The sequence below is a fragment of the Myxine glutinosa genome, chromosome 8 (assembly GCF_964187855.1).
Source record: "Myxine glutinosa chromosome 8, kmMyxGlut1.1, whole genome shotgun sequence".
NCBI lineage: Eukaryota > Metazoa > Chordata > Myxini > Myxiniformes > Myxinidae > Myxine > Myxine glutinosa.
In genome coordinates this window covers 49,899,398-49,925,737 of record NC_136268.1, presented here as the reverse complement: position 1 = coordinate 49,925,737, position 26,340 = coordinate 49,899,398, and the positions used below count along the sequence as shown (strand labels likewise).

General features: G+C 44.5%; 1 protein-coding gene across 2 annotated transcripts in view; it reads left to right on the top strand.

Annotated features, from left to right (window-relative positions):
• Positions 1-13,400: 13,400 nt before the first annotated feature.
• Positions 13,401-26,340, top strand: part of LOC137432473 (RNA-binding motif protein, X chromosome) — a 56,382-nt gene continuing 43,442 nt past the window's right edge. Inside the window, exons 1-4 of one of the 2 annotated variants that reach the window (XM_068124441.2) lie at positions 13,401-13,540; positions 15,391-15,505; positions 16,588-16,694; positions 16,817-16,916. In XM_068124441.2, coding sequence (XP_067980542.1) covers positions 15,400-15,505; positions 16,588-16,694; positions 16,817-16,916 — 313 coding nt within the window. In that variant the 5' untranslated portion in view covers positions 13,401-13,540; positions 15,391-15,399. The remainder of the gene's footprint in view (positions 13,541-15,390; positions 15,506-16,587; positions 16,695-16,816; positions 16,917-26,340) is intronic. The other variant, XM_068124440.2, reaches the window with a different exon arrangement.

Here is a 26,340-nt window from a genome sequence, read left to right as displayed (position 1 = left end):
ATGCACCAATCAAGCAGTACCCTGCTACTTTCGCACCACAGATGTCAATCTCCAACCACAATTTACCTACTTCCTCTACCTACTTTTAAACAACCCTCCCCGGGTACTCATGTAGGGGTCCATCCTTCCCCCATCCACTCCTTCGCACCATACACTCCACTCCCCGTATTTCACAATACTCACTCCACACCATTCATTCCACACACCTGTACTTCACCTGCACATCATGCAGGTTAATGCACTCAACACACAACACATCTCTCTCAAGCATTGCTTCACTTCATCACCCTCACCACAAAGATTCTCATATGCAATTCCTCATTTCATCCGAACAATGGATGGAGGTCCTCAATGCCAAACAGGAAATTAGAGCTGTCTCCCTTTACATATCACGTGCCTTCGATACGGTCTGGCACCACGCTCTGCTCACCAAACTCTCCTCTTTTGGTATCCATGGAAATCTCCACGCATGGCTGGCGGACTTCCTCTCTAGTCGTAGTCAACATGTGGCCCTGAATGGGTTTCTCTCATCTCCTCTTCCTGTTCAGGCTGGAGTTTCCCAAGGCAGTGTTCTGGGCCCTGTGCTTTTTCTGGTCTTCATCAATGATCTCTCTGACTCTCTTGAAAATCCTCTCTATCTCTTTGCTGATGACTCGACTCTCTGTCGCTCCATTCTTCATCCCTCAGATTGGCAGTCTGCAGCCTCCTCACTCTCTGCAGACCTGGACAAAATCACAGACAGGGCAAACAAGTGGAACATGTCTTTCAATCCTGACAAATCTCACACTCTTACGATGTCTCTCAGAAAAGACCGACTGGACAACCCTCCCATCCACTTTCTGAATAATCCTCTCCAAGAAGTTCTGTCACTCAAGCTTTTGGGTCTCACTATCTGCCATGATCTTTCCTGGGAAAACCACGTTTCAAATCTGGCCTCCAAAGCCAGTCACAAACTGGGCATCCTCCGTCGTGCAAAGTCCTTCCTTGGCACACCTGAGCTCCTCACCACATACAAGGCTTTCATCCACAGCTCAATGGAATACTGCTCTCCCCTCTGGGCTGGTGCTCCTGCCTCACACCTAGCTCGTCTTCACGCTGTTGAAACCAAAGCATTCAGAATCATTGGAATCTCCCGCGATGAAGCTAACTCCAAGGGCCTCTCACTCACTCACTGCAGGCAGGTTGGTGGTCTTTCCGTCTTCTACCGACTCCTCTCTGGCCTTGCCCCCCCCCCCCAGCTCTCTCTGGGCTCTGTCCCGCAAATATTCCTACAAGTCGCACAAGATCTGCCTGCAACCCTCTTATGGTTAAACTGCCAAAATCAAGACTCTCTGCTCACCTTCACTCCTTCATTCCTCTTTTCTCCCGCCTCTGGAACAAACTCCCTCACTCTCTTCAATCCCACTCCACCCTCCAGGTCTTTAAAACAGCTGTTCACCACCATCTCTTATCTTCCCCCATCCAAAACCTTGATCTTTTCTGCCCCCGCTAATTTCACCCCAATTCCACTTTTTTGAAATACCAACTTCTGTCCTGGAAGTCCTTGGTGTCCTTGTGTTTTATACTTCTCCCACCCCGCCCCCTTCCCACGCCTCCTCCCCCCAAGCCCTCTCCCTCCCACACATCTCGCTGCTCTCAAATGTTGTGTGCTCTCAAGTGATTGTGTGCTTCCCCTTCTCTCCCCATCTTGTCTTCCGCTCCCTCTTTTTATATATTTTGTTTGTCTGGTTGATTTGTTTGTGAAGTAAATGTCAGCTCTTTCATGAGCCTCGATTCAATATACAAAAAACAAAAAAAAAACCTCCTGCTCACACACACAGCATCATCTGGCTATCTATTTCCCCTCTAAGACTCGTGCTTCCCCGTCATCCCTTTATACTACTGCACATCCCCCGTCGTTATCAACCCCCTAATCTGACTACGTCCCCACTACCCGTACAATGTCACTACTTAAATCTTGGTCACCTATGGTCATTTTCTAGATCCATATACATTTATCCTAACCCTCCCGGGCTAGTTTGTACTGCCAAATCCCATAAATCCTTTAGCTCATGTGCCCAAAATACGATGTGAGGGATGGTAGATCTACCATCCCTCTACACCATATACCATTTGCCATCAATTTCCCTATCACTACCAAATGTCCATTAAACTTGAGCCTCTCGGTGCGTCATTACATTTTCATCACAGCTCGGCTTCGAAAAACCGAGCAATGCGTGCGGATGGTCAGTCTCCTGCAGGTTGGGTCCGTCCGGCATTCGGATTCAGGGGAGGAGGTTTTGTCGGGCCAAGACTCCAGGCACCATCCTGACGCAGTGCCTTGCACTCCCAAGCGCGTTTGCCCAGCCTTCCCCGGCCGGAGCGCCACCACCACAAAGGGGCGCCGCTCCAAACCCTTCTCCTTCCCCTCCAACCGGGCCGATCGCTTTGCCTGGCAAAACGCGGCACCGACCGTGCAGGGCAGAGCCCGGCCCGAATCGTGCACGGCGCTCCATGCAGGAGCGACGCGGCACCGATCCCCGCCAGCCCCCGCAGCACACAAAGCGCACCACGCCCCGAGAGCTCGCATCGGCTATACGTCGGCCTGAACGCTGTTTCGGTTAGCATCGATGCTCCCCTCGCATGCTCACACCACGCGTTCCTTTCTACGCTTACAAAACGCGGTGCTCCAGCGCCTCTCATACAACTCACGCATTCGATCACTGCACGCTCTCGTGCACACCACCCAGGCACACTCATTTCGCTCACAGAATTTGTTACCCACTTGACCACCGCACACCTCCTCGCACACCTTGGCGCACACTCCTCGGTTACATCCTCTGTAACACTCCCCACGGGTGTGCACTCTCTCGGTACACACCTACTCAGCGCACACCTACCCACGGGTGTGCACTCTTTTGCACACCCAATCACGCGCTCCACAACCAACTCAGGTGTGCATCCTCGCACACGCTCCTCAACCAACTCACACTCCGTGTCACTCTCACTCCCACTGTCACACTCTGTTTCACACATACACTCCGTCGTCGCACACGTTTTTCTCACACGCGTGCCATTGCACAGCTCTTTCCACTCATACCTCTCACTTTTACACAGCGCACAAAGGACCTTCCACGAACGCCCGGGTGCCGTCTGGATCCCAAGCGCGCGAAACAGCCTTTCGCGACATATACAGCCTGACTCACCTTGGCGCTTCCTCTTCTTCGCTCCTCCACCACCTGCAAACTTTCATTGGGGTTATCAAGTGCGGCATCATGATGCGAATCCAGACTTTGTACACATTCCATCACTTTCTCCGATTCCATTCCTATCTCTGCCGTCTCTCCAATCCCAATTTCAACTATAACCATTTCATTCTGAATTAATTCTTTTCCTCCCACAACCGCCGGCGCATCTGAATTTGCCTTGTCCAATTCGGCGGCCGTCGGGTTTTTCACACCTCGAGTCGCGATTTCTACACCAGTCCACGTAACGGCGCTTGGCTCAACCTCGCTCTCTCTGTGCTCCTCAAGTCGCGCTACCTCGTCGCGTACCAATGTACCTTTCCCGCCCGACATGCGGTCAATGTCTTTCCCCATCTTTTTTATGTTGGCGTTTATTTGCTCCTGAAATCCATCCGGGTTGTCCCTTGCTTCGTTCCTCATTTTTTCCATGTCGATCCCAAGGGTAGCCATCATTGCATCCATCCCCTTCCTATCACCCTCCATATATGCGCTGAAATGCACCATAAAAAGGCCCCAGTCCATTGGCACTGCGGGCCCGGCTATCGCCGTCACGTACGGGAGGCCGCCATTTTCTTTGCCAGCGACCGCACCCTTTCCAACATCCCTTACCAACTGTCCCTCTTGGCCCTGGGTTATCAATTTTTCCTTATTCATTACTCCCACCGGCATCCGATCGCCTTGGCTATCCATGGCACAATTCAAATTTAGATGATTCAATAAAATTTCGGCCGCTCGTAATTTCGACCAAATTTTTTTTTTCCACAGAATATAAAAATTTGGTTCAGGCTTCAAATCCCACTCCTGACACCAATTGTTGCGGATTCGGGGATCGGCTCTCCCCTTATCAAGGGGGGGTTAATCCCCTTGTATTTTAGGCTGGCCGTCCCGAGTCCTGGAGCTATGACGTCACTTCCGGTCAGCGCTGAATAGGGTGGTAGGCCAAATTGTTCCTATTACCTAATTACCAGCGCCTTCCGGGAAGCGAGGAAATGAGCCCCGCCCGAGCCGCGGCGGTAATGGGCACGCCGAGCGAAGCGAGCCACGACTCAGGCCGTTAACAAGAACTAAACCCGATTCTGAGCAGTTCCGAAATCGTGCCACAGGTACTCAATCGAGAAAAGACTAAAGCGATCGGATAAGAGGAAACCAGAGTAAAGGAAGAACAAAGTGTGGTTTATTAATTACTAGGGCATGCCCGTACTGATGTACAAAACCAAAGAGGAAACGAAAGGAATATACAGGGAAGAAGAAGAAGAAACAGGACACAGGGCAGGCTTACCTATACAGTCTTAACTTAACGACCCCAGACGAACATACACACTCACACGGGATGGAAGCTGGTAGGGGGGGAAGGTCCAGGTAGATGGTTCCAGGTAGGTCGACTCCATCCAGGCTCCGGTTCCGCGGGTGAAGAACGGCAGGCAGGTTCACGTGTTGCCGACCGCGAGCGGACCTTACATATAGCGAGGGTCGGGGATGCTGCGTACGTAATACGTTTATCGAGCAACGCTCTCTCTCTCTTGCAAGTTCGTACAGGGGCTTTGCGCGGCTTCGTCTCTCAGCAGCCGATGCTCCCAGCAGACCTCCCACAAGCAGTCCGTCTCAGCCAGACCCCACCAAGCTCCGTCTCCAACCCGAGTCGACTCTGTGAAAAGGCTCACGCTGGCGCTTATATAACGCGCTTCAAGATGAATGCGCACGCTTGGAAACCACACCCGCCAGCGAGGTCACCTCAGCCCTGGTTAGCTGGTAAGGGCTTACCGGCTCCGCCCTTGACGGCGAGTTGACAGGGCCACGCCTTGCTCTTGTTGTTCCGCCCCCTTTTTCCTCGGGCCGACTGCATGGTTAATGGCGTTGCTTGGGCGGAAGCTCACCGAGGCAGCGAACGCTGCTAACAAAAGGCGTGCAATAGAATTGGGAGGGACAAGGCACCGTCTGTAGGGGCGCATAATGGTGCCGTTTGGAGAGAGCGATTGGAAAATGAGTGAATGGGGCCTATCTTATTTGATTAATGCAACGCAGATTCAACTATTGGGAACACGGCCTTATCTAAAACACATACTAATGAAATAACTAAAGTTCCTATGGTGGCCTACATGTTGCATATGGACTAATTAAGGGTAAGACCTTTAACCTTTTAATAATGGAATATTTACAAGAATTATTTACAAAGTGAGGGTTCTAAAACTGCAACAATATATATATGTTGCTCGGCTTGGCTCCGCCCCTCCCGAAAGCGCGCGCTGTGTCGCGCTGTTGACGTTCGCGAGACGAGGATGAGGGTGCGCAGTGCGGCTTGAGGAGAACTCGAGAATAAACAAGATATCCATTTTTAAAAACTTTTCGTTTAATTAACGATATCTGCCAAACCACCTGCCCTATCGCAAATTCCAAAAGGACATTTTAGTAGATTGACATGCTGAACAGATCTGTGAAGTTTCCCCTCGATTGGATCAAAAATGAGGGAGGGGCTCGGTTTTAAAGATTCATGCTTAAAAACGTCATAACTCTGAAACCATGTGACGCATGACGTCATGCTCGCTGGCTTTTTTGTTCATCATGGGTATGCGATTGTGCCTGCAAAGTTTGGCCTCGATCTGTTCAGCCGTTGCAGAGAAAAGGGGGTTTTCGTGTTTTCACGAAAAACAATATGGCGGCTGAACCACGTGACCTGTGATGTCATAATTACCATTAAAATATTCTAGAGACCGAATCCCCCCTACGGTGAAAATTGGATCTCAATCGGTCCTATTGTTGCAGAGAAATTGGTTTTTAAAGGAAATTAAAACTTAAAATGGCACTGAGTCAAGGAGCATCAGAATTATCAGAATTCCCAAAGTTCAAAGTGCCATAACTTTGTCAAAAATGATCGAAACGTCGTGAAGTTCGAACTCGATCTGTAACTTATCATGAGGAAACCATGTGCTAAGTTTGAAATCATTAGCCTTAAGCGTTTCGAAAAAAAGTCCGGAAAACTTCTTTGCGTGATGGACTGACGGACGGACAGACTGACAGACGGACAGACTGACGGACTGACAGACTGACAGACGGAAGGACGGACAGACTGACGGACTGACAGACTGACAGATGGACGGACTGACGGACTGACAGACTGACAGACTGACGGACTGATGGATGGACAGACTGATGGACTGACAGACTGACGGACTGACGGACAGACAGACTGACAGACTGACAGACTGACGGACAGACTGACGGACTGACAGACTGACGGACTGAAGGACGGACAGACTGACGGACTGACAGACTGACGGACCGACGGACGGACAGACTGACGGACGGACAGACTGACAGACTGATGGACTGAGACTGACGGACGGACAGACTGACAGACTGACGGACTGACAGACTGACGGACTGACAGACGGACAGACTGACGGACTGATGGACAGACTGACGGACGGACAGACAGACTGACGGACTGACGGATGGGCAGACTGACAGACGGAGGGACGGCGTGCAAACCTATAGTCCCCTCCGGTGTACACCGTTAGGGGACTAATAAATTGCATCCATTTATCAAAGAATCAGAATCAGAAGAGTATAGTGAAAACAAACTTCTGAGTTATACTTCTGGGCAGAGAAACATGATGGTCATAGTAAATATTTTTGTTATTCTCCTCCAAGACATGTCAGGATATTGTCAAATTATAATAAATTATAATTACAGAATATAAAATAGCAACATGTGTGCACTGTATCATGTGTGTTCTATAATCTCACTGGTGCTTGAACAAAATCAGTTTGGACATCTGCTTCCTGACTTTCTCTCCGGTGATGGATTCCGTCTCCTTTTTCCCAAGATGAAAGAGTTTGATTCGATTCGTACATCCATACGCTGTACAGGACGGTAGTGGGGCAGATATGTAACAAAAATTGCACGAGATGTTCACATCCGGCAGAAAGTTTGAAATTTTGCATACAGGGGTATTTTGACATGCTGAGTTCAAAAATTGGCGGATCCAAGAGGTCTGACCAATGGACAGGCCGCCATCTTGAATTCCAATATGGCTGCCAAGACGAAATGTTGATAATCCCTATCTTGGGTTCTAAATGACCTGTGGTGCTCAAATTTTGTACACAAGGGTATGTTGACATGCTGAGTTCAATAAGGCAATAATTTGAAATGTCTGACAAATGGTATGGCCGCCATTTTGAATTCCAATATGGCCGCCAAGACGAAATGTTGAAAATCCCGGGTTCTTTGCAAAAGCAATACCAATTCAATGGATCCCTAGTTGACAAATCATATAACAAGTCAAAGAGCTCATTTCAAAGTATATTTCGTACCAGTTGGCAGCCGTAACATGCTGCAAGCTTTTTTCCATCCGTTTTACTTCTCCTACTGCTCATCTCGGAAGCATTGTCCAGAGCAGAAACATAGTTCTGTGCATGGTAGATTAGCAGCAAAACATTTGCAATTTCCAGCACACCGTTTTTTACACTTGCACTTGATCAGCTCTCGGCACCCTTTTGACGCCTCTGGCATTACTGTCCAAAATGGATGCCAGACATCATCTGCATTTTTAGCCCATCCCCAATCTGCAGGTGAAGGCAGCTCTGGGTTAGCAATTTGGGACTGTCCCCAGATGTGACCGGCCTGAAAGACTGCCCTCTTCACATGTTGACGCAGTGCCTCTTTTGTCGGTGGAATATTTTCCGATTGCCGATTTCCCTGAGCAAACAGCTGCTTGCGTGCTTCGTTCACTTTCTTCAGAGGGGAAGTTCTACTGTACAGAACAACGAAGAACCTCTCTATGTTGTCCATGTCATCATCTGTTACTTCCGCTGGTGCATGTGAGAGATGATTGAAGACCTCCCCCAAGTTTGGCATGGAATTCCATATGCTCCACACAGTCTTTTTGCCAATCCCACATATGGCAGAAACAGTATCGCATCCGGAAACAGTATGCAGGAATAGAAGCCCCCATGAGCGTTCAGGGCCAATGTGAGTCGCAATAGTGTGAGCAGCAATGTGCCTGAAATAGTTTCCATGTCCAAATGCCAACCACATTGCACAACCGTCCATAATGCTTGCCATTGCGATAGCCAACACAACCACATCCGTGTCTGTTGCATGAATGACGATACTTCTGTACCCCTGCTGATATGCATGCCAAGCATGTAGCATCATTCGTGAATCAGCCTCTTCATGCGTACATGGTTGAATTTGAGAAACATCAGAATGGGGCTTTGATTTAACCTCTTCTTCTAAGGTTGTAAGAAGTGTTTTTCCCTCTGGAATAGGCATCGTTTGCAGGGAATCAGCAAGGAAACTGAATAATGTCTTTTTGTTGGAATCTACACGAAGGAAGCTGCTCCAGTTTCGTGGCACGGATGTCTGTTCAGTCACATGGAGTGGTATGCCAGTGCCACGACCAAGCCTGGTGCCTTCTTTGAGACTGTCCGTTCTGTAGGTGTCCCACACCACATCAACACGCATCACAGTCCCCTCATTTAACTTTCGGGCAATGTACGGAAGGACCTGTTTCTGTGCATAGTCACCAAATGTCCTGATCACACTGTTGGACTTCTTAGGCTCCAAATGATGGACTAAGGCAGCCCCATCGAAAATACGAACTTCTCCTTTGGGCGCATCACGAGGACGTTGTGCTAAAGCTTCCAAACAGGGCAAAAGATCAGCCTTGCCGGTTGGTGGCCGCATTGTATTGATACCTTCAGCCAATGCAGGTGGCCACCCATGACACTCATATTCATAAAATGTGTTAAGATCACCATCTCTAGTTTGGCAAGAAATGTACATTCGTGAGAAGAGCTCCACATTACTTTTCATACGTGTAATCTTCGCCTCAGACTTTCCAGGTGTTTTCTTGGGCTTCGATTTCAACAGTGGCAGATTGTTCTTTGAAATGCTATCATAGAAATTGTCAGAAGGATCCTTGATTCGCTGCCCCACAAATCCGTCAAATTGTGTTTTGCCAGTGTCCTCCATGGATCGCACTGCGGCTATCACTTCATCAGGCATGATGACCTTTGTGTCAAGCACATACAATTCATTACTGTCTTCCGCAAACGGGTTTCCAAGTTTTTCAAAGGAACTGATTGCATTATTGAGATCTGATGCAAAGGATTTCTGGACACTAGGCAATTGTTCGTGGTGGCGGACATCAGTTTGCCTCTGTCTTTGAAACTGGTCCTCAAACTCATTCAGGATTCTGGCTATTTCTGCACCAGCTACCATCCACCGGCGAAGAGCCCCTTCATTCTCAGTAATTCCAATGACTCCACCATTACCTTTCACATAAGCGTTCTGCTGTTCGTGTATCTGATCGTGTGCCATAGCAGAGAACTTGTGTGATGACTTCTGAGTGACAAAGTTCCCCTTGACAAATTCACGATGGATATCCATGGAATCGTTTGAAAGTTCCTGAAGGTCTGTTACATGCACTGTCAACCATCTGGCGTAATGGTAATGGTCCATGGCAAACATCCACGGAATGATCGCCGTGAGAGTCTCCACATAGAGCGTGTAGTTGGCTTCCCGTTGTGATCTTATGAATGCCAAGAGAAGACACTCCAACTGCAGGACTTTATTCCAGTAGCAAAACTGGGGGTACTTTGTAGCCATCTTCTTGCTCCAAAGATCAAATGATTGTAAATCTTCAGTTTCACATGTTTTCCGGTAGTCATCGTATGCCTTTCGCTGCAGAGCGTACAACGCCGCTACTGTGACTTGGTGTGCCCATTGTGACCTCGATATTTGCGAACCTTTGTGAAGACTATCTGCTCTTCCCTCTGTTGTTACACCAGCACTGGTCATTACACTTGCCCAGCCACTCCCCTCCAGGAAGCTGCCGATCGCTTTCAACAAGGCCATCTCTACATGAAGTCCTCCCATCATCACAACAAACTTGTCTTCACCATATATACCTGGCCAAGTCCATTGAATCTTCTTTGCAATTGCATAGAGTGGTTGATCAACGGTCAGAACTGGAACTTGTCCGGGGTTTACTAGTTCTGTCGCCTGCTTGATTAAATTCATTCCATGCTTCACCATTGCCAATGTGTGAACACTCTCGCGGAACAGAGGTAGCAGTCCTGTAATTGCAGGAGGCCGAGGAACTTCAACTTGCAGATTTGCCATGTATGCTGACCAGGAGATATTATCTTCACTCTCAAGACCTTCCTTCTCCTGCAGACTTTGTACAAACGAAAGCCACTGACTTTCTTTGTCCTGTATTCCGGAGGACACACTTGGAGTGGATGGACCTTTTGGTTTTCTTGGAATGGGATTATTAGTTGGAAATGTTTCAGGAGGCACATCACTGTAAGATGCAGGAAGGGCGGCTATGGTTTTGGAGCGCTGTTTGTTCTCATTCTCAGTGACATTCTCATGATTTCGAATGCTGCCACTTTTGTCATGTGAAACATGTTGTGTCAGTGATAACGCGGTTCCATGAAATGAACTTTGTGCTGATGCTGATGATGGGTTGTGATCTATGTTGTCTAGGTTGCCTGTTGTGAATATTCCACTTCGCAATTTTGTTGGACACACAACGCCGTCATGTTTGTATATTTATATGACTCTGTTGGCCTCATCTGTGGATACCTCCAGTATGCGATCATAGGAAACACACAAACCATGTTGAAAAAGAACGTCAACGAGATCCCGTTTCCTTGTTTTGCTATGAATGAGAAGACCCAGGTAAAGTGGCAGTGATGTTTCACGTTTCAAATTGTGACATACTGCTGTAGTTTCCAACCTTCCTCGTTTCATAGTGTTGAATGTTACAAGTTGAGTTAAGGATTGCACAGAGACGCCTCCCTTGTTGTTTGCGTTTTGTTTTTGTATGTTTGTACCAGCAAGAATCATTTCCATCAACGCTGCCAATGATGGTGGTGAGTTGTTATATGATTCGTTAACTAGGGATCCATTGAATTGGTATTGCTTTTGCAAAATATCTTTGCGCACAATCTGGGCAGCTCTCATGAGAATGACCGCGTCGTTGTCAGAGCTTTGTCTACAAGCATGCAATAAAGCTTCACCAATGTCCTCTTTGAATGACAGTGCCACTTCATGGTTGCTCTTATGTGCCTCAAGTTGCGGAAGGTGTCTGAGAAGCTTGTCCTTAAGGTGAGTTGAATTAATCCTCTTTGAGATATCACCTCCCAGTTGTGCCAGACGTTCTGTATAAAGCTTTGTGAGATCGGCTAACTTGAAAGTGTAACTGTTATCTGTACACTTCATTTCTTCCAAATAGGCTATCAATTCGGCCAAAGCTACTGATTCTGGTGGCATATTTTCACTTGAACTGGCTTCCTCATTCTTTCTTACAAATGATCTGTATCGAGTGTGGAGAACAGTCATGCACTTCTTGTGATAAACAGCATCTGATGCCGTCATATCACCTACAGACAATCTAGCCAGGAGTTTTGTATCCCTCAATTCTGTTGCCATCAATCGAACATTGGAATCTACATTTTTTGTTGCCGCTCTGTGGACTATTTCTTCATTACTGATAATGCTATCACAAAAGAAACATGTGCTAGCAGTACTCTGTTCAACGGATGGAGATTTGAAACTTGTTCTGAGTCTTTTCTTAACAGGCGAGTAAGTTTCTTCACCAAGTTTAAGGTCTGAACTTTGCTTTCTTTCCCTTGATTCAGCCCTGGCCACACGAGAGCTGCTGCACTGCACATAACAGTTTTTGTGCCATTTGGCAGCATGCGCAGCTAGGGTTTCTGCAATACCGCAACCATCATCTAGTCGGGAAATGTTTATCCCGCAAGGCAAGGCACCTAAATCATTCAATGCCTTGAGATTTTGAGCAAGATTCTCGTAGACGTCTAGACACGACTGATTGCTGCCCTTACGTGCATCTCTTAGTGGTTCATTTTCAGAACGTTTCTGGCAAAGAGCGCAAATGTTCCAGTCTGTTGGCATTGGAATTGTTGACGATGTTTTCTTTGATTTCGACATTGGATCTGAAAGAGAAAAAACATTAAAAAAATAAATTATTGGAATGTCATGTGAATGTTCAGTTCCGGCAGAAAGTGTTAAATTTCACATACAGGGGTATTTTGGGGCGCTGAATTTCCCAAATTTCTACTGCCTTCGACAAAATTACAAACCCATCAGTAGATTTGAGATGCAACAATTTTCCAGTTATCATAATAATGCTCAAATGATTTAACATTATGACATTACCGTACACTGTGCTATTAAAGCAATGAAAACATCGATGTTTGTCTTGGCGGCCATATTGGAATTTAAAATGGCGGCCATACCGTTTGTCACACATTTCAAATTATTGCATTATTGAACTCAGCATGTCAACATACCCTTGTGTACCAAATTTCAGCGCCACAGGTCATTTAGAACCCAAGATAGGGAATTTCAACATTTCGTCTTGGCGGCCATATTGGAATTCAAGATGGCGGCCGGTCCATTGGTTAGATCTCTTGGATCCGCCAATTTTTGAAATCAGCGCCCCAAAATACCCCTGTATGCGAAATTTCACACTTTCTGCCGGAAATGAACATCTTTTTCACATATCTGCCCCACTACGGCATCTTTCCTCACAGCAACTTGCTGTCTAAAGTCAATTTGAATCGAATGTTTTGTTGAAATTTCGATTAAATTATTTTATAAAATATAGCAGGCATTGTCTTTTGATAAAGACAACGAACGGACGCAGATTTTCTGGGGGAACCAATATGGCGACGAATCTACTTCCGGTGACTTCACAGCGAATGGACCGATTAGCGTTGATTTGGCGTCGAGGCGGTCGAGCCTCCAATCCAGTTAGTTTTGAGATCAGTGGGAAGAACTCAGAAGCACCCTCCAACCCGGATCCTGAATTCCCGCTTCCGCTCCTCCATCGACGTGCCTGAAAACCCCGTTGGAGAATGTGGTGTTTATTGATTCTTATAAGACAGTAAAACCATTAAACCTTACCGATAAACTTTTAATTAAACGATTTATAACTAATAATGCAAGAGGTGTAGTTTAGGCGGTGTATAGTCATACGATCAATTTTATCAGGTTGAAGAATGTTCATTCCCATGGTTTAAATTTTTTTTAGATTGACTGTAAAATTTCAAATAACATCTTGATATAGTACATATAATTCGTCTGATAATCGATATTTATGTTTGTAAACGAAAGAAAGAAACGCGAGATGTGAACGAATCAGAATTAATCTTTCGCGCTTTGATTCATTCGCCTCGTCGGAGAGCAAATCTTTTGTTGCGCGAGAGATTTTTGGTGCCTGTGCTATCAGCATTCGTAGGTTGGCGCCGATCAGTTGACTTTTGTACACGAGAAACCTTGTGTAAGTCAGACTTTGTTTTCTCTTTTCAAATGCAAATTGTATTTGCGAGGCTTTGCTGTTTGACGGACGGGGGAAAAGAACGGCGCCATTTTGTTAGTGTCGCTTGGTGGCGCCATGCTGTTGGGCCTCTTGTTTAATTTATAATTTAAAGCTGTTCGTGAGAGCATCTTGCCTTTTGAACTCGATGCAAAATGTTTTGGTTCCTATTGGGATCCGATGTTAAGTTGAGGTTCCCGATGCTTGAGGTTACTCATCCGTCATCGATTAACGGTGTGAAGGTTCCCCCCTCCCCTTGACCATGTGGGCTTTTGGACTTGTGCTTGGGATTGAGTCTGAACTTTCGAAAGAATGAGAGGAAGGGAGAGCGAGAAAGAAGACGAGGAGAGTGCACGTACTAAAGCGGAGCTGGGATCGGGGAGGGGGTGCAGCATCACGGAGCATACACTTGGCCAAGTTTTTACTTGATGTTGCTTTATTTAATTACTGGCAGGGTACTAACCCTTCGGGTGAGGGCAGAAGGGGAATTTTTAAATGGAGAACGTTCAATCTTCGCTGAAGCGAAATATGTATTATCATCGCACAAAATTGCTTGAGATTTGCCTAGGAGTAACACGGTGGAACACGGTGTTTTTTTTTTTGTTTTTTTTTTTGTTTTTTTTCAAGTTTCCTATAAATTCGTACACAAGTTTTAGCCTAGACCCAGAATGGATTATATCTTGTCATTTCTGCCAACTTTTCCAAATAGTAATATGGCGGCAAAAAAATACTAAGGGAGAAAATATGAATATAAATTACCTCCTTCTGATGAGAAAGAGCCAATCATATAGCAGCTATACATCATGTGATCATATCGGCCAATGAGCGGCCTTCCTGGTTAGCGGTTTAGGTTAGGGTTACATGAGGTTCATTCACATTTAATATTTATTTCAGTCAAAATGACCCATTTTTTGTGATTGGGATGGGGAGGGGGTCCCATCTCAAAAATGAGTCATTTGCCGCCGAAATGAATATCAAATTCGAATGAATTTCGTCAAAAAACATCGGAAAACCCTCGGTTTGATGTGAAAACTGATTATGGGCAACTCGTATAAATTTACCAGGAACGAACACATACACACACATTTAGTGACTTTTATAGGCACAACCTATTTCTTTCTTTTTTTTTTTTTTTTACACACGAACACGTACACACCATTTAGTGACTTTTATAGGCACAACCATAATTCAAAGAAATATGTCGGGATGGTTTCACATGATCATTTCTCACATGATCATCATCACTATCTTGTTTGCATACTTTTTGGAGTAACATCCCTTTACAGTAAAAAAAAAAAAGAAGTTTATGGTTTTAAGAGCTCATCGACAGTCAGTAGTCGATAGACTAAGAAATTGTACGTGCTGCTTCCTCGCTTGACGTTCAGCATTTGGAGGATAGAGCAGGGACAAATCCCATGGGTTGGCATCCTGGAGGAGGAACTAGAAGATTTCTACTTGATTGGCTAGCTGACTGTAGAGAGAAAAGTGACTTCACAACACGTCTCCTGAGGTTGCCTCGCCTTCGAAGGTCACCGGCGGTGTGCGATATTTAAAGTCCAGTACCGTTTTATCTAGAGGGTCTGTGTCTCTGCCTGCATGTGTGTGGAATCGGTGTGACAGCGCTTCCATGAACCTTGGAACCTGTTAAAATAAGGAAAAATGTAATCCCAGTAAGCGGTTTTATTTTAATTTTTGGGGCACTTTTTTGTGGTGCTCTGACTTTCGTGCAGGGTTTGCTGTCATGTTTTGTGATGATTCTTTAAAAACAATAATTCAAACATTTTTGTTTTCATCTCTCCCCTACCCTCCCCCAGTGACTAAAAATGGCAGAGGTAGATCCTGGCAAGTTATTTGTTGGAGGCTTGAACATTGAGACCAATGAGAAGTCATTGGAGTCTGTGTTCTCAAAATATGGACGAATTGTTGAAGGTAATATTGTGCGATGCTTTAATCACCCAGGTTCTGCCTCCTTCGATGTTCAAATACAGTGATATTGCAGAAGAAACACTGAGACTGTAGCCTTAATGTTTTATGAATCTCTATCAGTCTGCAGATGGTATACAGTAGACTCGTAAAGAGGATACAAAATCGCTGGATCAATCAAACTATAAAAAAATAAAAAATAAAAATTTCTCTTTTAAGGCCATTTTCCCTGCTCGAGTGAGGGTTAGCCTTGCGGGCCGGGCCCCATGACAATCATCATGGTTCCCTTTTTGAGGTAATGTTTTTATGGCCGGATTCCCTTCCTGACGCCAATCCTTTAGTCGCCTCTTAAGACACGCAGGGATATGGTATACCTAATTCTAAACCGGGGCATACACTGGCACATTCATCCCAGCAAGCGGGTACTCAATTTGCCAACCTTGGAAGGATGACAGGCGAAAACTGCTGAGCAAACTATAAAAATAACTTGTTTTGTCATTGGATTCAATTATGTTTTTGTTGGAGAAAATAATCTGAGAATATTAGTTTACATTGGAGTAAACTATAAATATTTTTCCAATAATTTTAATACTGATGTTACTATTTTCATGGTGATTTTTGTATAATAATGCTTTCATTTTGTAGCACTTGCAAATTTTTTTTTGAAAACGTTAAAAAAACGAAATACACTGTGCAAAATGTACTGCAATGAGCACATTATAGGAAGAACAATCAACAGCATTAAAAATGCACAACAATTGACGGCAACATAGACTAATACGGGACGGTTTACTTAACTCTTAAAGAAGATCTCTCGGAGAAGAGAGGAAAAGGTGTTTATTGTTATTCAGATCCTTTCTGCCGCTGGAAATCAGAAATCCTTTCGCATTATCAAAGGTTAACTTTTTCGGATAGCAAATGACAAAATGCTTTATGCAATTGGGAAAACCACATCCTTCAGCTTGTAAGAAAACATTTTGAAATGTACCGGTGAACCATATAGGAGGAGGTTTAGAGCCCCTTTAAGTTTGTGGCTTGCAAAAATGTTCAACTGTTCCATTTTTTTTTGTATTCTTTTTCTGCCTCAGTTCTGCTTATGAAGGATCGAGAAACTAAAAGATCCAGAGGGTTTGCTTTTGTCACGTTTGCAAACCCTACACATGCAAAAGAAGCAGAGAGGGAGATGAATGACAAGGTGAATTAGTGATGTTAACCAGATTGCACATTGATTGTTCAATGTGTTTTTTTTGTCTATTTCATATTCATTTGCATGTTTTTAGACTTTTCAAACTATCTTTTCTCTTGTTTGTTTGGCAGGTTTTGGATGGCAAGATGATTAGAGTTGACCAGGCCACCAAGCCAGTTTTTGCCTCGTTTGGCATGAGGGGCTCTCGAGGAGGCAAGCCTTCTTTCAGAGGTAATTTCTGCCCTCTTTTCAGTTCTCCATCTATTTATATTACATGTATTTTTTAAGTTACTATTGCTTGGGTAAGCTTTTTATTTGGGGGGGGGGGGGTGGAAAAAAATTATTTTTTATTCAGCTATAGATTAAAATCGAGAAACTTGCTGAAGGTTATTCTTGTTGCATCATTTTCATCTTGTTGCTGTGAGCTTTGGTTTATTGTTGAGAAGACAGAACGAAACGTGTTAGCACATGCCAGATACTGTTCACTCTGTTTTAAATTATTGGATTGGTGCAAATTTGTGTAAACTTGGTGGGGGATATATGGTGTTCTTACTTTTTCACGTGACTGTACACACGAATATCCGGATATTCGTGTGTACAGTCACGTGAAAAAGTAAGAACACCCCATGTAAAGTTTTGACTTTTTCAACATATTTCAACATACAGCTATTTGATCTTCATTTCAACAATATTGATAGATAAAGGTGATATAATATAACAAATATCATGAAACATTTACATTTTGTAGTCCATTGTATAATTTAAATAAACGTCAATGCAAATTTAGCATGTGGAAAAAGTAAGCTTCCGCGCTAGTCCTTTAAGCCCTCTGATGCAAGTCCTGCGAGTCCTCTCTCTTTGCTGCAGTCCTGTCGAGGGCTTTTGCGCAGCGGGTCTTATAGCTACGCCCCCCGAACCTTCTGGAACACTCTCGATCCTTCTCACCACGCCCTCTGATGCAACGCCGCCGTCACCCCCTCTGAGCTCTGATTGGCGGCTCGTGCTTACCGTCAGCGCTTATGCTGCTCCGCCCTCGACTCCGCCTCGGTCCTCCTAGCCTGCCTCGTGTTAACTCGCCCAATAATGAACCAACGTTAACGCAAAAGGGATTGAGGCTACGGACGTAGGATTGTCGGTGACAGTAGGGCCTATTCTCTTGGCTCTACTCAACGCAGAACTAACAAAGGAAAAGGACTAAGCTTACAAATACTAAGACATAACTATACTATCGCGAGGCTACATGTTGCTTGTGTGACTAACTATGGGGGGCAAATTTTAACCTTTATTAGACTCACTTTACAGACTCAAAACCGCAAATATATATATATATATATATATATATATATATATATATATATATATATATATATATATATATATATATATATATATATATATATATATATATATATATATATATATATATATATATACACACACACACACACACACATCTATCTATATACGAGGTGTGTTCAAAAAGTATCCGACCTTTGTTCATAAAAAATACTCGTATCCAGATACAACAAACTTACACTAATCTCCTTCAAAGTAGTCTCCTTGGGCTGCCACACACTTCTCCCAACGGTTCTGCCACTGTCGGAAGCAGCGCTGGAACGCCTTTTGGGATGGTGCGCAGCTGGTCCGTCGCATTCCGCATGATGTCTTCGTTGGACTGAAATCTGGTCCCTTTCAGGGGCATTTTCAGCTTGGAGAAAAGCCAGAAGTCACACGGAGCCATGTCGGGAGAGTAGGGAGCCTGACGAAGCACAGGTGTGTTGTGTTTGGCCAAGAAACTCTGTATCAAATGTGAAGAATGGGCGGGTGCGTTATCGTGATGGAGCTGCCAATTGCCCGCTGCCCACAGGTCCGGCCGTTTGCGTCGCACAGCGTCACGAAGGCGACGCAGAACCTCTTGGTAATACTCCTTGGTGATGGTTGTGCCGTGTGGTGCGTACTCGTGATGAACCACGCCACTGGAGTCGAAGAAGACGGTCAGCATGACTTTGACATTGCTGCGGACCTGCCTTGCTTTTTTTGGCCTCGGGGATGTTGGATGCTTCCATTGTGATGACTGCAACTTGGTTTCTGGGTCGTACCCATAAACCCAGGACTCATCGCCAGTGATCACTGTGTTGAGGAAGCTGGGATCACTGTTCACAGTCTCCAGCATGTCCTGTGCGATCTCCAAACGGAGTTGCTTCTGCTCAATCGTTAGCAGCTTTGGTACGAACTTCGCTGAGATTCTCCTGAAGCCCAAATCCTCCTTCATAATGGAATGAACGGATCCAATGCTGACGTCCACCTCGTCTGCAAGTTCTCTGATCGTGATTCGACGATCTTGCATCACCAGGGTCCTCAATTGGTCAATGACGATCTCATTTCGGGATGTTGAGGGCCTACCCGAACGTGCTTCACTCTCCACTGATGTGCGGCCATCTTTGAAGCGGTTGTACCACTCCTTTATCTGTGTGGTGCTCATTGCTTCGTCCCCGAAGGCCTGTTGAATCTTGCGGATCGTTTCCACTTGGGAATCGCCAAGCTTTACACAAAATTTGATGCAGTAGCGTTGTTCAAGTTTTTCCGTCATTTTGTCAAAAACGAAAATCCGACGTCGCTCACTTACACTTCCTCACTCATCGGCGGTCTGCCGTCGAATGACAGATTCTGCAGGTGGGAAAAAAATTCACGCGTGTGCATTAGGATCGCCTACATACGTGCACCAATCAACGCCTCCCTAGCTTCATTTGTTTACGCACGACAAATTAAGGTAGCATACTTTTTGAACACACCTCGTGTATATATGTATATATATATATATATATATATATATATATATATATATATATATATATATATATATATATATATATATATATATATATATATATATATATATATATATACACACACACACACACACACACACACACACACATACATACATATACACACACAGTCACGTGAAAAAGTAAGTTCACCCCATGTAAAATTTTGACTTTTTCAACATATTTCAACATATAGCTATTTGATCTTCATTTCAACAATATTGATAGATAAAGGTGATATAATATAACAAACATCATGAAACATTTACATTTTGTAGTCCATTATATAATTTAAATAAACATAAATGCAAATTTCGCATGTGGAAAAAGTAAGTACACCCCTACATTTATCACTACTTCAAATACCTAAAATTAGAATCAGGTGCACCAGCTCAGGTGCAAATTATTAGAACATCGTTAGAGAGGATATTGGAGGAACCTGTCTTATTTAAACCTCAGACATTTAGTTTGGTTTGCTCTTTGTTGTTGAAGTGTGCGGCATCACCATGCCTAGATCAAAAGAGCTCTCTGGGGCCTTCAGAAAGAAGGTTATAGATGCCTACGAGTCTGGGAAGGGATTTAAAAAGATCTCCAAACAATTTGAAATCAATCATTCGACTGTCCGGAAGATTAATCTACAAGTGGGGAAGATTCCAAACAACTGCCAACTTGTTCAGGCCAGGCCGCCCAGCAAGTTCAGCCCGAGAACAGACCACAAGATGCTGAAAGAAGTCTCTAAGAATCCCAGAATGTCATCATGGGACCAACAGGTAGCTCTTGCCACTATTGATGTCAAAGTGCATGAGTCTACCATTAGAAAGAGGCTGCACACATTTTATCTACATGGGAGGTGTGCCAGGAGGAAACCTTTGCTGTCGAGAAAGAACATCAGGGCAAGACTAAAGTTTGCCAATGAACACATGGGCAAAGAACAGCACTTCTGGAACAATGTGATCTGGACAGAAGAGTCAAAGATAGAGCTATTTGGCCACAGCACCAGAAGACATGTTTGGCGAAAACCAAAGATAGCATTTGACCACAAGAACCTGATACCAACTGTAAAGCATGGTGGTGGAAATATTATGGTTTGGGGCAGCTTTGCTGCATCAGGGCCTGGGCAGCTCACCATCATATAATCCACTATGAATTCTTCATTGTACCAGAGGGTGCTTGAGGATAATGTGATGCCATCTGTCGGAGAGTTGAAGCTCAACCAAAGATGGACCTTGCAACATGACAATTACCCTAAACATACCAGCAAAAGCACCAAGGAATGGCTGAAAATAAAGAAATGGAGGGTTCTGGAATGGCCAAGTCAAAGCCCGGATCTAAATCCCATCGAGATGTTGTGGGGGGATTTGAAACGAGCTGTGCATGCAAGAAACCCCTCAAACATCGCACAGCTGAAATAATTCTGCATGGCGGAGTGGGCAAAAATTTCTCCCAGTCGGTCATAAACTGGTAGACAATTATAAGAAACGCCCACTTGAGGTTGTTTCTGCCAAGGGGGGCAAAACCACCTGTTAGGGCCAAGGGTGTACTTACTTTTTCCACATGCGAAATTTGCATTGATGTTTATTTAAATTATACAATGGACTACAAAATGTAAATGTTTCATGATATTTGTTATATTATATCACCTTTATCTATCAATATTGTTGAAATGAAGATCAAATAGCTGTATGTTGAAATATGTTGAAAAAGTCAAAATTTTACATGGGGTCCACTTACTTTTTCACGTGACCTTTCACGTGTCAAAAAGTCAAAAGCGTGACTTTCAAATATGTATATATATATTTCTGACATCGACTAGGATATATATATATATATATATATATATATATATATATATATATATATATATATATATATATATATATATATATATATATATATATATATATTTCTGACATCGACTGGCATAGCTGGATGGGATACCTTAATGGCAGTTCAACACTGATGGTATGAAATCGCATAGTAACTGATATATATATATATACATATATATATATATATATATATATTGTTACGGCCCGCGGATAAGATGTTGTGTTTGCCGAGCGGATGGCCCCGCGGTCGTACAGTTCCTCCGACTAACCCGATTCCCGAAGGTTGGCCGGATCGCGCCACAGATATTCAATAGGGAAAAGACTAAGGCGACACGGATGTGAAGAAGAAGCAGACAAAAAGGTTGGAAATACGAATATAATTTAGTTGCTATTTACAGACTCAAAATAACCAAGGAAGAAGGAAAGATAAGAAAATAATTTACAGAAGATATTAGACACAGTGCAACGCTAGCTTATACAAACTTAATTAACCCAGGGACAGAACAAACAAAACAAACTCACGTACACAAGAAGGGTGGAAAGGCAGGAGGTGGGTGGCTGGAGGGACAGGAAGGTCCAAGGGGGTCCTGCAGCACGATCGGCGCGTTTAGCAGCCGCCGTTCCTTCGCGGCCCTGCTCAAAACCGCCGTCCAGGCCCCACGCGGCTGTTGTTGCTGCTGTGGCTGCCGCCGCTGCTGCTGCTGTTGTCTGTTGCTGCGGCGGTGGACGTCGCGCGCTTTTCCAGGACTACAACAGGCTTCTTGCTGTTAACTACTGCTCAGTCCAACCTTGGCGAGCAAGGCGACGAATAGCAGGCTGTGTGCTTCCCTGGATCATCTCTCTTTATGATCTCCTTTGGACAAGAATCGCTGCTGGATGATCTCCTTTCTCTTTCTTGGTCCAACCACTCTTTCTCTCTCTTGGTCCAATCACTCCTCACCACCGACCACACAACGCAACCACTTTGCTTCTTGCGCGCGCGCCTTTATAACGCCTCCGGCGATCAAGCCGCCGGCCTTCAGGACACGCCCATCGGTGTGCTCACCTCGGCCCTGGTTGGTCGCGCGACCCTCTGGCTCCGCCCTTGATGACGACAGGCGGGCACGCCCGTCTTCCCCGACCCGAGCACATGTTCAATGGTGATTTTGGAGGGGATGTAATTGGCAATCGAGGCTTGGCAATGACGAATTGGGAAATGGAGGTTTTGGGAATGGGAATGGGGAATGAAGGGAATCTATCTATTTCACTTGGTGCAATGGAGTGTCATCTTAATGGAAGACAAGGCCTTACCCTAATACACATAATAAAGATATAACTATCAACCAGGGGGAAATCTATGATTGGCTGACGTGTATGCTTTATGGACTAATTATGGGACGCCCTTTGACCTTTACACTACAGAGGTATTTACAAGGAATCATTACATTTTACAGAGGGTGATATTTACAACAATTTACTATACAATACAACACAATAAAAAAAAACACAATCCTCATATCCGCAACAATATATATATAGCGCAGTACATATATATATAACTGATATTATATATATATATATATATATATATATATATATATATATATATATATATATATATATATATATATATATATATATATACATACACATGCTGTATACATACATACATACATACATACATACATACATACATACATACATACATACATACATACATACATACACACACACACACACACACACACACACACACACACACACACACACACACACACACACACACACACACACACACACACACACAGTCACGTGAAAAAGTAAGTAAGTAATGGTGTCATGAACACAATTTATTTATTTCACATAATATGTGATCCATCACCCCTCTCCACCTGACACTCTCCTCTCTCCACCTGACACTCTCCTCTCTCCACCTGACACTCTCCTCTCTCCACCTGACACTCTCCTCTCTCCACCTGACACTCTCCTCTCTCCACCTGACACTCTCCTCTCTCCACCTGACACTCTCCTCTCTCCACCTAGCACTCCTCTCCTCTCCAATCCCTCACATTCCTCTCCTTTCCAATCCCTCACCTCCAATCCCTCACACGCCTCTCCAATCGCGCCTCACACTCCTCTCCAATCGTGCCTCACACTCCTCTCCAATCGCGCCTCACACTCCTCTCCAATCGCGCCTCACACTCCTCTCCAATCGCGCATCACACTCCTCTCCAATCGCGCCTCACACTCCCCTCCAATCACTCCTCTCCAATCGTGCCTCACACTCCTCTCCAATCACGCCTCACACTCCCCTCCAATCGCTCCTCACTCTCCTCTCCAATCGCTCCTCACTCGCCTCTCCAATCGCGCCTCACACTCCTCTCCAATCGCTCCTCACTCGCCTCTCCAATCGGCTTTCCCCGTCTCGTTTCTCTCGTTTTTCTCCCGTCTCGTTCTTTTTCTTGCTCCAAATCGGCCCGTCTTGCCCGTCGGAATCGGAAATCGGCCCGTCTTGCTTTCTTGCTTGCGCGTAAATAAATTGTGTTCATTACACCATTTCTGGATCTGATGACTTGCCAGTAACCATTTTGTAAAAATGAATGTGCAGCATCGAACTCAATATGTCGAAATGTCACACACATCCATGCCCGTGGGATTCCCACGGGTGACCCCGCAAGTTTGCATTGACGTTCGTCGATGGACTCGTTCGCCCGTCTCATTCGTTTTCTTGCTACATCCTGTTCAAGTCTGCGTTCTTCATCGACCGTCGCATTCATTTTGGAAATAGAAGTTTCCATGCAGCGCATGAATTGTCACGATCCTCAAGAGGAAGTGTCTCGTAATCATCAAATGATAAATGGCAAGTAAATTATATTGTGGAAAATTAAAGATTTCAAATAAACCTATTTAAAGTGTATGCGCACATAACTAATAAAAAAAACGAAGAAATATCTCTCGGTAATTTCCTGAAACATATTTAACTTCCGGCTAATAATGTTGAATGAAATAAAAACGAAGAAATGTATGTCGGCATCATTGTTGACGTTTTTGTGACGACTGTCGTCAAACGAAAAAGTAATATATCTTAACGGAAAAGCAAAAGCGAATTTTTAATATATATCGACACGTTGCCGTCGGTGTCATGTTGGGCGGTGTATGATACACCATGACGCGATTTTTAAAAATATATCTCTGCATTTTCCCGCGTGTGTGGAATGTTCTCAATTATTGCTGACACCGAGTCTAAAACCATCGATAAAAATGAAATCATATGGTGAGTTAGATTGGAGATAAAGGCATGAGAGAGACTCAATGGCCTTGAAGTTACAGGCGTTTGAGAATTCATTTCGTTCCATAAAGGGCAACTTTCATCGGATTTTCTTCCCGTTTTTTTTCAACCGAGTCTAAAACTATGTTCGCGACTGTGAAAAATGAAATGATATATCGAAATTGATTTGAAATAAAACTGGGAGAGAGAGCAAGACACCACGGGCCTAGAAAACAGGCCTCAAAGCTATGCGAGTTAATAAAATGGTGGATATTTGTTTATAATTATATGAAGCCTCTCCCAGAATGGGTGGAGCTACTCTGCAAACCGAGTAAGCCACACCCCGGACAGACACCCAACAGATAGACAGACAGACAGAATCATCTACGGCTATTATAATATACATATATATATATATATATATATATACATATATATATATATACATATATATATATATATATATATATATATATATATATATATATATATATATATATATATATATATATATATATATATATATACATATACATACATACATACATACATACATACATACATACATACATACATACATACAGTGAAACCTTGACTTACGAGTGCACCAACTTACGAGTTTTCCGAGATACGAGCCGTCGCTCGGGCGGTTTTTTGCTTTGAGATGCGAGCCGAGATCTGAGTTACGAGCTTACGCCACCCGCCACGAGGTGGCCCAACGAGCGTTCCGGTCACGTGGTTATCTTGCCGTGCAAGCACCTCTGCTGTTTATCGCTGCTGCTTTGTTTTCGCATGTTGGTTATTTTGGAAAATTTCTTAGTTTTAACCATGGGTCCTAAGAAATTGAGTGCCAAGGGCAGTACTGAGAAGAAGAAGAGGATGATGTGCTTGGATATAAAACACGCAATCGTCGAAAAACATGAGCGAGGTGTGCGTGTTGTCGACTTGGCGAGGCAGTACGATCGTAGCAGTACGATCGAAACATTTTGAAAGGGAGGAAGAAACAAACCTTGTTGGACAGGTTGTTATTGAAACGCCCTGCAAGTGAAAGCGAGGAAAGTGTGGCGAAAAAGGCAAAAGTCATCTCCTCCACCTCCGCCAGCATCTTCGTCTGATCTTCAAGGTAAATACACTTAATAAAACCAGTTTATTTCTTTACATTGTGGCGGACACGGAGGCTCACTGGCGTGGTGACATCATTCCGCGCACCAAGTGGGCGGGGGCCACGCCGAGGGGTAGGCGTGGCCTCAGGATATACACCGGGCGCGCATCCCGGAGCGCGCCAGTGTTAGTGAGCTCTTGAATAAAGACTTACAAATTACCGCGTTGTCCGCTTCCTCCTTGTTTACAAGCAGCGCGCGTAACGCCGCTTATTATGTACAGTATATACGAGGTCGTGCTTATTTATACATTATTTGTTATTTATAAAGTACATTTTTGAGTTCCCTGGTGTTGGGCTAGCGGCTAGGGTGCCGGCTTAGGATCCTAGGATCCTGGGTTCGAATCCCGGTCAATCGCTGAATTAACGCCAGGGGGGTTGACTCAGCCTGTCATCCTTCCGAGGTCGGCAAATTGAGTACCAGTTCACTGGTAATTCCCTGCTTGTCGTTAAAGGCGGCAAAAAGGGTTGGCGTCAGGAAGGGCATCCGGCCGTAAAACATTGCTTCAAAAAGGGGACCGAAAAACAACAACAACCACAGTTCCCGAAAAAGGCCAACCCCCGCTTGCGGGGAAAAATGGCCTCTAAAGGT